The 14356-nt window shown below is 43.8% G+C and overlaps 1 protein-coding gene across 3 annotated transcripts; it reads right to left on the bottom strand.

Annotated features, from left to right (window-relative positions):
* Positions 1–872: 872 nt before the first annotated feature.
* cpz (carboxypeptidase Z) lies at positions 873–13051 on the bottom strand. Of its 3 annotated transcripts, none has more exons than XM_029118078.2 (16): positions 12968–13051; positions 11660–11692; positions 10178–10229; positions 9114–9297; positions 8548–8695; positions 8198–8280; positions 7701–7833; positions 7355–7599; positions 5608–5769; positions 5002–5160; positions 4775–4842; positions 4538–4605; positions 4036–4175; positions 2282–2381; positions 1958–2103; positions 873–1285 (listed from the first exon to the last, which is right to left on the bottom strand). In XM_029118078.2, exons 3-16 carry the CDS (start codon positions 10213–10215, stop codon positions 1031–1033), a joined length of 1929 nt encoding a protein of 642 aa, XP_028973911.1. In that variant the 5' UTR covers positions 10216–10229; positions 11660–11692; positions 12968–13051; the 3' UTR covers positions 873–1030. The 3 variants fall into 3 exon arrangements, with proteins under 3 accessions (XP_028973911.1, XP_019899186.2, XP_028973910.1); XM_020043627.3 differs by lacking the exon at positions 12968–13051 and adding an exon at positions 12408–12925 and having other exon boundaries at positions 7403–7599; XM_029118077.2 differs by lacking the exon at positions 12968–13051 and adding an exon at positions 12408–12923.
* Between the last annotated feature and the right edge of the window lie 1305 nt (positions 13052–14356).

Below are 14356 nucleotides of genomic sequence, written 5' to 3' on the forward strand. Positions count from 1 at the left end.
TCAAATGTATATCACACATTTTTCTCTCCACAGGTCATGACACGGGTCTCTGACATATTTTGCCTGAGGTGGCGTGGTGCGTCCTACTATCCCCAGAGAGCAGAGGTTGTCAACATGTAGAATCTTGAAGTCATCGCCAGCCGGCTGCACCCTTGGAATTTTGTCCCAGTGTCGACAACCATCTGTGTGGTCGCTTCTCAGAGCTTCTTAACAGGGTGTGTTCTTACAGAGGGTGTACATGATCATGCCATACTTTAATACAATGTGACAAAATGCTGTCGATTACACTGTAAGACCACTTGTTTTAGCGGAAAGACTTTGTGGCCGTCACCAAAGAGCACCAGTGTTCACAACCAGGACCTTTGTGAGCATCACAGGGGACTAGAAACTGACCAGATTGTGACACGTGTACAGTACATGCAGATGAACCAGATTCAACGTGGCTGACTCTGGCTTTAACGGACAATTCTAGAGGAAGACCACCTAGTAGCAGATTGGCCAGCACCAAAACACACAGTCGAAGATAACTTGTGTCCCTAGTTGGGGCATGTTTATGAACTCCTGCAAGAAACAGATCTGGGGAAGCCCGGGGGAATCTGGGCAGAGCAGAATGTGACCGATTTTACAGTAAAAGACCAAAAAAATGAAAGAAGAAACCAACTCCAGTCTCTAGTACCAGGCACACGGCCCTGATATTAACCTATTCCCTATATAGTACACTACTTTAACCAGAGCCCTATGGAGAGATGACACCCTATTCCCTATATAGTACACTACTTTAACCAGAGCCCTATGGGGAGATGACACCCTATTCCCTATATAGTACACTACTTTAACCAGAGCCCTATGGGGAGATGACACCCTATTCCCTATATAGTACACTACTTTAACCAGAGCCCTATGGGGAGATGACACCCTATTCCCTATATAGTACACTACTTTAACCAGGGCCCACAGGGGATTAAAAAGGTACCATTGGGGATTTGTAGTGCACTAAATAAGGGAGTAGGGTTCTATTTGGGCGTGCCCCCTAGACATTGCGTAGTAGCCATGTGGGCGCTGAGAAGCCAGCCTGACTGAAGTAGTTCCACCACCAGGGTTTCTCCCGTCTCTCTGGGTCCATGCCGGGTTCTCCTTCCATCCCCGGTTCCCCGGGTTCCCTGGGTTCTCCCGGCTCGCCGTTACCGTAGTGCTGGAACTGGTTGTAAGGGTCGAACCGGTCATAGGTGTCCAGAGAAGAGCTGGGAAACAGATGGTAGTCGGGTTCAACTGGCCTGACTTGGACCTGGAGAGAAAAACAGGTAGGGAAGATGATGTCAGTGATGATGGTGATGTCAATGGCAACGGTGATGTCAGCGATAATGATGATGTCAATGACTATGGTGACGTCAATGGCAATGGTGATGTCAATGACTACGGTGATGTCAGTGATAATGATGATGGCAATGACTATGGTGACGTCAATGGCAACGGTGATGTCAGTGATAATGATGATGTCAATGGCAACAGAGATGTCAATGACTACGGTGATGTCAGTGATAATGATGATGTCAATGGCAACAGAGATGTCAATGACTACGGTGATGTCAGTGATAATGATGATGGCAATGGCAACAGAGATGTCAATGACTACGGTGATGTCAGTGATAATGATGATGGCAATGGCAACAGAGATGTCAATGACTACGGTGATGTCAGTGATAATGATGATGGCAATGGCAACAGAGGCGTCAGTGTCTCAGTGGTTAGGGAGTCAGACTTGTAATTGGAAGGTTCAAATCCTGACTGGGCCAGTTGTCATTGTGTCTCTGGGCAAAGCACTTCAGCCCATCCTTACTGTTAGTCACTTTAGATAAAAGTCTCTGCTAAATGACTAAAATGGAAATGTATGGCAACTGGGACATAGATGATGATGTCAATAATAAGAACGTCCACTACAATGAAGTCAAAGAAGTACCTTTTTAAGCAGGAAGTCCACCCGTCCTGCCTTGTCCATATGGGCAGGCAGCCTTATTCTCTTGCTAACCTTGGAATAACCTTTAGCCGACGCTGTTACAATGTATGTTCCTGAGTTTAACAACCTCCAGTAATCGCCATCCTCCGCTGGAGAAAGAGAGAACGGAGAAAGGGAGGGAGATGTACTACTGCCTCATTCTATAGGATAACTAAACATCCGTTAAACATGAAAATAAAATGTTTGTCATTATGTCATCATGTTGTTCAGTAACTAAAATTAGATTTCCAAGCACATATATAGACTGCCAGTGGTTTATGTGGCTACCTGTTGTGACGTCTTTGCGTATTCCTCGGACCGATATGGACGCTCCTTTAATCCCGTAGCCCTCCTCATCCTTCACCACACCCTTTATCCCCCTGTGGACCTGGACAAGGAATATCAGGGAACAACCTCATGGAATATCAGGGAATAACTTCATGGAATATCAGGGAATAACTTCATGGAATATCAGAGAGTAATATGAGAAAATAACATTTGGGAATAAATCAAGGAGAACACTGGGAAATGCCACAGAATGATATAGACCTATCCTTACTGACATCAGAATGATACAGGCCTATACTTACTGACATCAGAATGATACAGACCTATCCTTACTGACATCAGAATGATACAGGCCTATACTTACTGACATCAGAATGATACAGGCCTATCCTTACTGACATCAGAATGATACAGGCCTATCCTTACTGACATCAGAATGATACAGGCCTATCCTTACTGACATCAGAATGATACAGGCCTATCCTTACTGACATCAGAATGATACAGACCTATCCTTACTGACATCAGAATGATACAGACCTATCCTTACTGACATCAGAATGATACAGACCTATCCTTACTGACATCAGAATGATACAGGCCTATCCTTACTGACATCAGAATGATACAGGCCTATCCTTACTGACATCAGAATGATACAGGCCTATCCTTACTGACATCAGGCAGGGAACAGGGAAACACAAGTCTACTAGCGTCTAACTACTACACAAAATGGCAGCCTGTCTGCTGGGTTGTCGGTGAGCTGACTAACATGACGCTGACATGACATTGACTGACATGACATTGACTGACATGACGCTGACTGACATGACGCTGACTGACATGACACTGACTGACATGACTGACATGACACTGACTGACATGACACTGACATGACGCTGACTGACATGACGCTGACTGAAATGACTGACATGACGCTGACTGACATGACGCTGACTGACATGATGCTGACATGACACTGACTGACATGACTGACATGACGCTGACAGACATGACTGACATGACGCTGACATGACGCTGACTGACATGACACTGACTGACATGACACTGACTGACATGACACTGACTGACATGACTGACATGACGCTGACTGACATGACTGACATGACGCTGACTGAAATGACTGACATGACGCTGACTGACATGACGCTGACTGACATGACGCTGACTGACATGATGCTGACATGACACTGACTGACATGACTGACATGACACTGACTGACATGACTGACATGACACTGACTGACATGGCACTGACTGACATGACGCTGACAGACATGACTGACATGACGCTGACAGACATGACTGACATGACGCTGACAGACATGACTGACATGACGCTGACTGACATGACACTGACTGACATGACTGACATGACGCTGACTGACATGGCACTGACTGACATGACACTGACTGACATGACACTGACTGACATGACACTGACTGACATGACTGACATGACGCTGACTGACATGGCACTGACTGACATGACGCTGACATGACGCTGACATGACGCTGACTGACATGACACTGACTGACATGACTGACATGATGCTTACATGACACAGACATGACGCTGACATGACGCTGACATGACGCTGACATGACGCTGACATGACGCTGACTGACATGACGCTGACATGACGCTGACATGACACTGACATGACACTGACATGACACTGACATGACACTGACATGACACTGCAGAACTGCAGCCCGCGGGACACACGTACCGACTCCATGAAACTCAGCAGGGCCTCCTTGTTTCGGAGCCACTCCGGATACAACTCCACCTCCGCTGGGAACTTGTCGCAGCCCAACTCCACCGTGATCTCCAGGCAGTTGGTGTGGAGGTAGTTGAAGTCTGACATGCCTGGAAGACAGGAGGACCAATCAGAATGCACACACCCACAGGCAGGAGGACCAATCAGAATGGACACACCCACAAGCAATCAGAATCAGGTACGCAGTCTACATACATGCCGCGCTCACTGAGCAGAGACACAGGTAGGGAAGTGTAGGAGCAGGAGGACAGGAGGTGGAGGAGAAGGAGCCAGGGGACAGGACGACAGGAGATGGAGGAGAAGGAACTAGAGGCCTGGAGGTGGAAGAGAAGGAGCCGGAGGACAGGATGATAGGAGGAGAAGGAGCTGGAGGACAGGAGGTGGGAGAAGGAGCCGGAGGACAGGATGACAGGAAGTGTACGAGGTGGACGAGAGGGCAAGCATTCAGTACCTCCTGGAAAGCTGTACCACTGGGCTCCATTGATGATGCCTCCACTCCTGATGAAGGACGCGCCACACCTTATACAATACATGGTATTAATAGGGGGTTGTAAAGTATTTTTTTATGACTTTTTAAAGTACGGCTTATAACAGAATAATATCCAGGTTTATAATATACCGTTGATAATGTAATAATATATAGGTGATAATGTAATAATATACAGGGTATAATGTTTGATATAGTTACCTCTCTGTGTTGTTGTCTGCCATGCTGGCGTGAGCGTCTGCGTACGTGCGGGCCAGCTGTTTAAACACCTGGATCACACACACACACATAAACACATTATCTCTAATCACTTCTGGTCCTGGAGTGCTTAAACACTTTTTTTCATCCCCTTCCTCTAATCAGGAAGTGATTCAGACCTGGGACACAAGTCTGACTGAAATAAAACCATGTGGGGCGGAGTCCTCTACCTGTTCATCGGGTGTTGGCGAGAACATGCGCTCCTCGTGGATATGTCTGGAGAAGTCAAAGGGGTAGGAGATCACCAGCTCCCCGCCGTGGAGGCTGGCCGACTGGACAAATGGCACAGACCTGATCCACTTCATCACTGCATACGTCTCTGGAGCTACCTAGAGGAGAGGAGGAGAAGAGGGGGAGGAGAGGAGGGGTGGACAGGGGGAGGAGATGGGAAGGAGAAAGGTTGATCTTCATATCTTGTGTTTTGGTTAGCTTGGGGATTTGAGGATTATTGTGCCTGTCATGTGCAGATGCAAAGACGTCTTAACTTCTGATACCAATCTTACCAAACCTAACCTTACCAAACCTAATCTAACCTTACCAAACCTAATCTAACCTTACCAAACCTAACCTTAACCAAACCTAACCTTAACCAAACCATACCTTAACCAAACCATACCTTAACCAAACCATACCTTAACCTAACCAAACCAAACCTAACCTAACCAAACCTTACATTAACCAATCCTAACATTAACCAAACCTAACAATAACAAACCCAACCTTACCTTACCAAACCTTACATTAACCAAACCTAACAATAACAAACCCAACCTTACCTTACCAAACCAGTAGGAGTCTGGGATGGGGATGTGGTCGGTGCGGAACTGTCTAATCCGACGGTTCCGGTAAAGAATAGACGTCAGGTCGGGAAAGTTTCGGTTCAAGTCAAGGTTCTGACCATTGGTTCGACCCACCGTCCAACCATTGAGCTCATGACCCTGAACACAAACACAACACGCACAACACACACAACCGTCACGTCACTAAATCAGTCAGTCAAGCATCATGGGTAATGGAAGAGATGTAAGAAATCTGATTCGAAGGAATGGATATTTCCAGGAGTATTGGAGAAAATGAGTGCCACAGAAGAATTCGGGGATCTTGTAACGTCATGTGTTAAAGACTGGCAGAAGTGTTGACCGGAGATGACCTGCTGATAAAATAGCAGACTGATAGATGACCAGGACCAGAGATCCTAGAGTGTTTGAAGAGATGGATGGAACAGAGCTTTCCCACTGCCAGGTGATCTATTCAGTAGCCGTTATCCGTTTACTCTTTTTGTTTGTAACAGCAGCGAGGTTTAAGACTGGGTTTTTCAACCCAAAACACGGTCATAAAATGATCAGGTAATAATACATTTAAATGTACCATTGTTACGTTTCAATGGCAGCAGTTTCACTTAGGGGTCTTTGCGAATTGGTTGAGTACACTGTCAGTGGCCAACTCACAAACACAAGGAGACTGTTCAATATCTAGTATCTGTTTACTATTTTTGGTTATAGTATCTAGCAAGGTTTAGGACAGTTTTTCAACCTGAAACGCATTCATAATATGATTAGGTGATTCTAAATATAAATTTGCCGCTGTTACGTTTCAATGGCAACGGTTTCCCTGGGTGGTCTTACAGATTGGATGAGGTCACTGTCAGTGGCCAACTCACTCATTCTCTCACTGGTAGTGGGAGGAGCTAGAGATAGACCAATAGGGAGGTTTATCTAGACGACAGACAGTTGGAAAAGGTCAGTGCCCCCGGAGCACATCAAAGATTACACTTGGTTGATTCTTGTCTTTATAAAAGCAGTAATCCACCCCCAGAGACAACTCTCACTTTTGGAGAAAGTAGATGATGGTAAAATAACATTATTCACTTTCAGGTTAATATAGATATTTGTATAATTTTGTGGAAATAACCCCAATTTTGTGGAGATATTCTAGCTACCTAGTCATTAATGTGTGAATTAACCTAGCCAACCAGCTGGTCCACAGAATGCATGGCACTGCGAGTTTGTAGTTGGCTTGAGTATCAACAGACGTTTCCAACAAATTTCTCAAGTTTTTTGCTGTTTCTTTTTAACGTTGATATGCAGAGAATGTCACATTATATACTGACGTCAGTATAATTTTGGGTGGATTACCCCTTTAAGAACTCATGGCAGTGGAGTTTCCATAGAGATAGGCAGAGGAAAAACTTGGCGAAAAGCTGTTTTAGTGTAAAGTGCACCACTGTGCAGAAATGATAATGTCGAAGATTGAAAGAGCATCGATTGGACCATTTGGGTCAACACTAGACAGCTAAGCGGCAAAGTGAAAAATTGCTATGAATGTACAGAAATACACATTTTTTTTCTCTTCTTTAGAAATTAGAATTAGGCATGTTAGCAGTGTGGTTAAAGTCAGGCTTAAGGTTACGATTAAGGTTAGATTAAAATTCAAATTTTAAGATGGAAATTGCAGAAATCAGGCAGGTTTTTACGACTCTGCATCGACCGTTCGATTCCGACGTCTCATCCATTTTGGATTTACTTCCTGGTTGTAGTGCTCTTGTTGTTCCGGGTCGTTGCTATCCTCTACCTCGGCAGCCGCCAAGTCGTAGCCGTCTGGGTTCATGGAGGCCAGGATGTGGATGCGCGTGGTGTTGACCAATGTCTGGATCCGCCGGTTGCCGAGGAGATACTCGGAGCACAGGTACTGAGCCAGGTAAAGGAGAAGCTGGCGACCCAGAACCTCGTTCCCGTGCATGTTCCCGACCAGCTTCACCTCCGGTTCCACTGACAAACAGAAAGGGAAATCACAGACTGTCCATCTTACCATCTATTCAAACAGTTCCTAGTCCACAACCGCCCAAACCCCGGACTCCCTACCCACTTACACAGTTCATGTACCCCAGGGGTGTCGGTGAACTCTATGGCTAGGAGGTCTTTGCCCTCTACGCTACGTCCAATGCTGTATGTGCGAGAGATGTGGGAGCACTTGGCCGCAGTCCTCTTGAGCACACTGTACATCTGATCAATCATAAAGAAAATACCGGCTAGCACAACCACATTTCCGAAAAAGTTGGGACGCTGTGTAAAATGTAGAAAAACAAAATGCTATGATATTCAAATCATTTAAACAAGTGTCGAAACTGAAAATGGTTTCTTGGAAAACACATGCTCACCTTGAATTTGATGCCAGTAACACACATTTAAAAAAAGGAAACGTGTAATGGAAACGTGTAATGCTAAAAAACTAAACCTGCTGGAATATCACACAACTAATTAGGTCAACTGGCAACAGGTCTCTTTCAACAAAGGTCTCCTTCGTTGAAACACCATGCTGTAAATCAACAAATGAAAAAGAAAGATAGCGAAATAAACCGAAATAGACCTGAGCGTTGGAGTGGTACGTGAACTGTATGATGGTGGACGGCTCGTCTGGAGACAGGATGGAGAGGGACACTTCCTGTTTGGCTGAGAAGAGGAGGAGGATGAGGAGGGAGAGAGAGAGAGGAAGAAGAGCCAGGGAGAGTGAGTCAAAGGTGTGTTTCTGAAGCACCTCCATAACATTTCTCCTCCTTCCTCCTCTATCAGCCCACAAGCTGCCGTCAGCTGGTTTAGACTGAGATTCTGTGTAGTTCAGTAGCGAAAACACAAAGCACAGCCTGGTGATTATTAACCTGTCAGAGGGTATGCAAGCTGGTCGTTACTCCCGGAGGAGTGTCTGTTAATAATGCTGACCTCTGAGTCGCGCTAGAGGATCGTAACATCCCTCCTCGTCGCCGGCGAAGAAGCGGTCGCAGTCCAGGAAGTAGGGCCAGGCCATGTCGATGCCTTCAAACGCGTGGCCACACCCCTTCTTCACCGCCTCGCACGTGCTGCGGCACGGCTACCGAAGAAGAAGAGGAAGAATAACGGTGATCGAATCATTGAAACGTCGTGCTCCTTGAATCCTCACGTTCTCTCCCCTCGCCTCCTTCTGAGAACTCATTGGACGAGGACGTTGAGAGAAAGAATGTGAGGAGAGAGAGACCACGGAAACACAGTTGAAGTTCCCCCCCCGATCATCTCTCTGAAACACTCAGACACACAAACACCTTTGGTTTTCTATCCTCGTGGGGACCTGGAAACCCAGAAATCAATCTTCCCCAACACCTAACCCCAACCCCTAGCCCCAACCCCTAGCCCCAACCACTAGGCCCACCCACTAGGCCCAACCACTAGGCCCAACCCATAAACACAACCCCCAGCACTAACCCTTTTTTGGGAATGCATGTAAATGATACCCATAGACCTGAACCCCACACCTTGACAGGCGATGGACTGGGCTGGTTCTTGCAGAGGGGCGCAAGTACAGAGCAGCCCAGCAGACGGATGTCAGGGGAGCACTCCCCGTTGAGGAGACCATGGATGACTGACAGGAGGAGGTACTCTGGCCCAGACTCCACCTCCTGACGGGACTGGTGACCTAGGATGTTGGGGAAGATGGTCCTGAGGAGAGACCATCAACGGATGTGTGTTGGCAGACTGATCACTAAATTGATTGGTTCAATATTGAAAAAACTTTATTTTGGGGGTTTCTTAAAATGTACCCCCATTCCAATGCTCCAACTTAACCACTACTTTAACCAGAGCCCTATGGAGAGATGACACCCTATTCCCTATATAGTACACTACTTTAACCAGAGCCCTATGGAGTGATGACACCCTATTCCCTATATAGTACACTACTTTAACCAGAGCCCTATGGAGACATGACACCCTATTCCCTATATAGTACACTACTTTAACCAGAGCCCTATGGCGAGATGACACCCTATTCCCTATATAGTACACTACTTTAACCAGAGTCCTATGGAGAGATGACACCCTATTCCCTATATAGTACACTACTTTAACCAGAGCCCTATGGAGAGATGACACCCTATTCCCTATATAGTACACTACTTTAACCAGAGCCCTATGGAGAGATGACACCCTATTCCCTATATAGTACACTACTTTAACCAGAGCCCTATGGCGAGATGACACCCTATTCCCTATATAGTACACTACTTTAACCAAAGTCCTATGGAGAGATGACACCCTATTCCCTATATAGTACACTACTTTAACCAGAGCCCTATGGAGAGATGACACCCTATTCCCTATATAGTACACTACTTTAACCAGAGTCCTATGGAGAGATGACACCCTATTCCCTATATAGTACACTACTTTAACCAGAGTCCTATGGAGAGATGACACCCTATTCCCTATATAGTACACTACTTTAACCAGAGCCCTATGGAGAGATAACACTCTATTCCCTATAAAAAAAAAACAATGTCAGCACATTCACTTTAGTAATTGTTTTTAACAGGACACTGACCTGGAGTAGTCCAGATCATTGCAGTAAGCCAGGTTCATATCTATGCAGACCGCTGATGTGGAGAGAGGAAGAGGAGGATGAAGAGGAGGAAGGAAGGGGAGAGAATAGGAAGGATTTAGGATGGGTGTTAAAAGAGCAGTTCATACTTTATAACTTAGCATCATAAAATGACATAGAACTACATAAAAACAGAACTTAAACAGAAAGACATATAAATTACACACATGAAATCACACCTTGAATTACAATAAACGGAATACAATAAATGGAATACAATAAACAACATAAAATAAGCGGAATACAATAAATGGAATACAATAAATGGAATACAATAAACAGAATACAACAAGTGGAATACAATAAACAGAATAAAATAAGCGGTACACAATTAATGAAATAAAATGTAAGTTGCTTCGGAAAAAGATCATCAAAATGTAAAACTACATATACTTTACAACACCACATATTGTCATGGATTGATGTAGAATGTTGCTCTGGAGAAAAGCATCAGCTAAATTATTAAAATATTAATGTTCAGTAATGTAAATTATAAATTTGATAATGTAAATCTTTAAAAAGCAACGTTTATTAATGTAAATTATTACAATATAGATGTTCAGTAATGTAAATCATCCAAATGTAAATGTTTGGTAATGTAAATGATTAAAATGTAGAGGTTTAGTAATGTAAATGTTTGATAATATAAATCATTAAAAAGGAAACATTTGTTAACGTAAATCATCCAAACGTAAATGTTTGGTAATGTAAATGATTAAAATGTAGATGTTTAGTAATGCAAATGTTTGATAATGTAAATCATTAAAAAGGAAACATTTGTTAACGTGTATCATTCAAATGTTAATGTTGGGTAATGTAAATCATCCAAATGTTAATGTTGGGTAATGTAAATGATAGGTTTAAAGGCCTGGTCTGCCTCGTCTGATTGGTTTCAGAATCACGTTGATTCCGTATATCCATCCTAAATGACACACTGTCCCCTTCATAGGGACCTAGAACTGACCAGAGTGTGAGAGGGAGTCTGCAGGTCCTGATCAGAGGTAGGGTGCTACAGACGGAGTAGGGTCGTACAGGCGTTTGGCCGGGAACGGGCTTGTGTGGATTGCTACAGTTGTTTTTCCAAAACAGTTATTTTCCCTGTCTTATCTCACACACTCAGATATACACAGACCTACACACCTTTGAGCCTGGAGCTTGGGTAAGACCCTAGTAATTAATCTACTTTAGTCAGACAGGCAGAGAGACAGACAAATAAACAGAGAGACTGACAGAAACAGACATACAGAGAACAGGCCAAACCTTTCCACTAACAGGTATGGGACTGCATTCTTAATCCCACTATATTCCCAAAAGAGCAATTATTTAACTTTTCTTTAAACTACTGTTTAAAGAAAAGTTGTTTACATTCATAGAAACATTTCAAATAATCTCTTAGACAATTGAAAAGTAATTTGAACTACTTACGTTTTTCTGCGGCTGGACTGTTGTGGCATTTTCCTGCAAAATAAATACAGAACACATCACGTAACCAATCAATCAAATGTATTTATAAAGCCCTTTTTACATCAGCAGTTGTCACAAAGTGCTTTTACAAACCAACCAATACATCCTAAATGCCAAACACATCACAAAGACCAAACACATCACATGTAACTAACACATCACAAATACCAAACACATCACATGTAAACAACACATCACAAACACCAAACACATCAAAGCAAATTGGCGCCACGTCGGTACGCCGACACTAGAGGGCAGCAGAATCAAAGGTAAAACGCCCACTCCGGAGAAACCTCAGTTGCTGAGAAAAGCATCACCATTAACGGGATAAAGTTTACTCTCAAACATTTACAAAATCGGACTAATTTAGATGGACTCCAAATACTAATAACCTGACAAGACTGTGGAGGGATGTATCATGATCGTGGGTAGAGAAACTAAACAATTAGGCTATTATTTACGCAATAAGATGTAGATACTGTAAATTGCAAAGAGTAAAATATCATATAGCAGGGGATTATTGTTATGGAACATTGTGTATCAGTTGCCTCTACCTCAATTCCTAAACTAGGTGAACCAACTCCACAGTCGGACCAAATAAACTAATCGTAATGAAAGACTGCAGCCTGCCACACTTCGTAGTTGCCTCAGGAGTTACTTCAAACAGTCAGCAAGTGTCCATTTGAATATATACAGTAGCCTACTTTACCCAAAGCCTCCTCTTCGGGCTCGCAGAAACTTTGCGGCGCGCAGCAGCCTATCGATAGACCGTTTAGCAGGATTAGAACAGCTAAAACCATTTTATATTCCGTTGTATCCATAGTGATGTGGCAGCCTGACCGCATAGTGGAGCAAGGCTCATACACACTCCGCAGTCTCACTAGCTATAGCCTACTACCTCCCACGGACAAATAGTTTAACTCTCTTTCTCGCTTTCTTTCTTTCTATCTCTCTCTCTCTCACACACACACACACCCATACACACTTTCCCCACTAAGCAAATCTTTTTCTCTTCACTATTTCTCCCTCTCTCGCTCACTCAATCTCTGCGCGCATCCCCGCGGTCAGAAAAGTCTAGGAAAATATTATTCCCGAAGATCATATTACAAAGGGCAGCCTTGCTACCATATTTGTGTGCGAGACAGAGAAATCGGTGGGAGGACATGAAACGGCGTCCTGTCCGTGTGTGTGCCCCAAGTCTGTAGTCGGTTCACCCTGGGTGCAACAGCTAGATTTCCGGAAATCGTGCGTGCAGTTAAGCGCGGTTACCCCATTTTGCGCGTGTAGTTTGCTTGTAAAGAAAATGAACTTCGAGAAACGCGGTGGTCGCTAACCGCGTGAAGACAGTATTCGTGAAAGTCAATTTTGCCTTCAAAATAAAGGTTTCCGGTTGAAAGTGATGCAAAAGCCCGAGTAGTGGAATTTGCGTTCTGCTTTCGTAATTAAACTCCCCGAATGGTTATGGCAATGGTGTCTGCGGGTCCACTAAGTCCTGAACGATATTTATTTAACTTAAAGCCTAAAGGTCACCAACGTTTTCCACCAACGTCTAATAAAATTACGTTTTCAAATGTCCTAAATGTGACAAGAGTTGATAACAAATATGTATATTATGTGAAGCTGACACATAGTTGCTTGTTGACATCAAGCAAAAATGAAATTTCGTTCACCCAACCTTGAAACGCGCTTTCAAAATGTGTGCAATGATACTTCGTAATACATATTTTCTAATGCACTTTAGTCATAGAGAGGAGGTTTTACAAACACTCTTCCCCAGAGCAACGTAACTGGAGATTATACACCTTGTCGCTTCAAGGATTCGAACCAGCACCCTTTCGCTTTACCAGCACAACTCTCTACACAATAGGCTGTCCGCGTAGTTCAGACCCGGGTTTATATGCGGTGGTTTGTTCCAGCAGCATGCAAGTTGTGAGGCATTTGAAATTGGGGATTAGCATGCCAATAGGGGAGCTGTGTATAAAACGTTTTGTCACTTCTAAATGGTAAAACCAATACCTACACAAATAGAAGAAAAATAAAAGCTGAGGATGAATACTTTACGTCATATGAATCATTCGATTTCAAATCCAAGCTTTTGGACAAATAACCAAAAGAAGGAAATGCTTACTGTTCCTATAATTACAGTGAATATACAGTAAAATATCTTAACATGCATAATACACACATTCCTATGTGAACAACTGTAAATAATAACGAAGAATAAATAAACAAGGATTAATGTGTATTTTAGGGTGAACCAGCAGTGAGTCACATATAATGGTTCTGTAATGGTCAGAAACAGGGGTCATGAATATACAGGACATTCCCTGATCCTGCAGGTAAAGCAGGCATGCATAAGGGATGGTTGTGAGATTTCGATGTCTCCCCCTGCAGGATGTTACAGTAAAATAAGGAATCACAGCAACTACAAGTCCTCATTATATACACTCACCTAAAGGATTATTAGGAACACCATACTAATACTGTGTTTGACCCCCTTTCGCCTTCAGAACTGCCTTAATTCTAAGTGGCATTGATTCAACAAGGTGCTGAAAGCATTCTTTAGAAATGTTGGCCCACATTGATAGGATAGCATCTTGCAGTTGATGGAGATTTGTGGGATGCAAATCCAGGGCACAAAGCTCCCGTTCCACCACA

The sequence above is a fragment of the Esox lucius genome, chromosome 25, assembly GCF_011004845.1.
Source record: "Esox lucius isolate fEsoLuc1 chromosome 25, fEsoLuc1.pri, whole genome shotgun sequence".
Classification (NCBI taxonomy): Eukaryota; Metazoa; Chordata; class Actinopteri; order Esociformes; family Esocidae; genus Esox; species Esox lucius.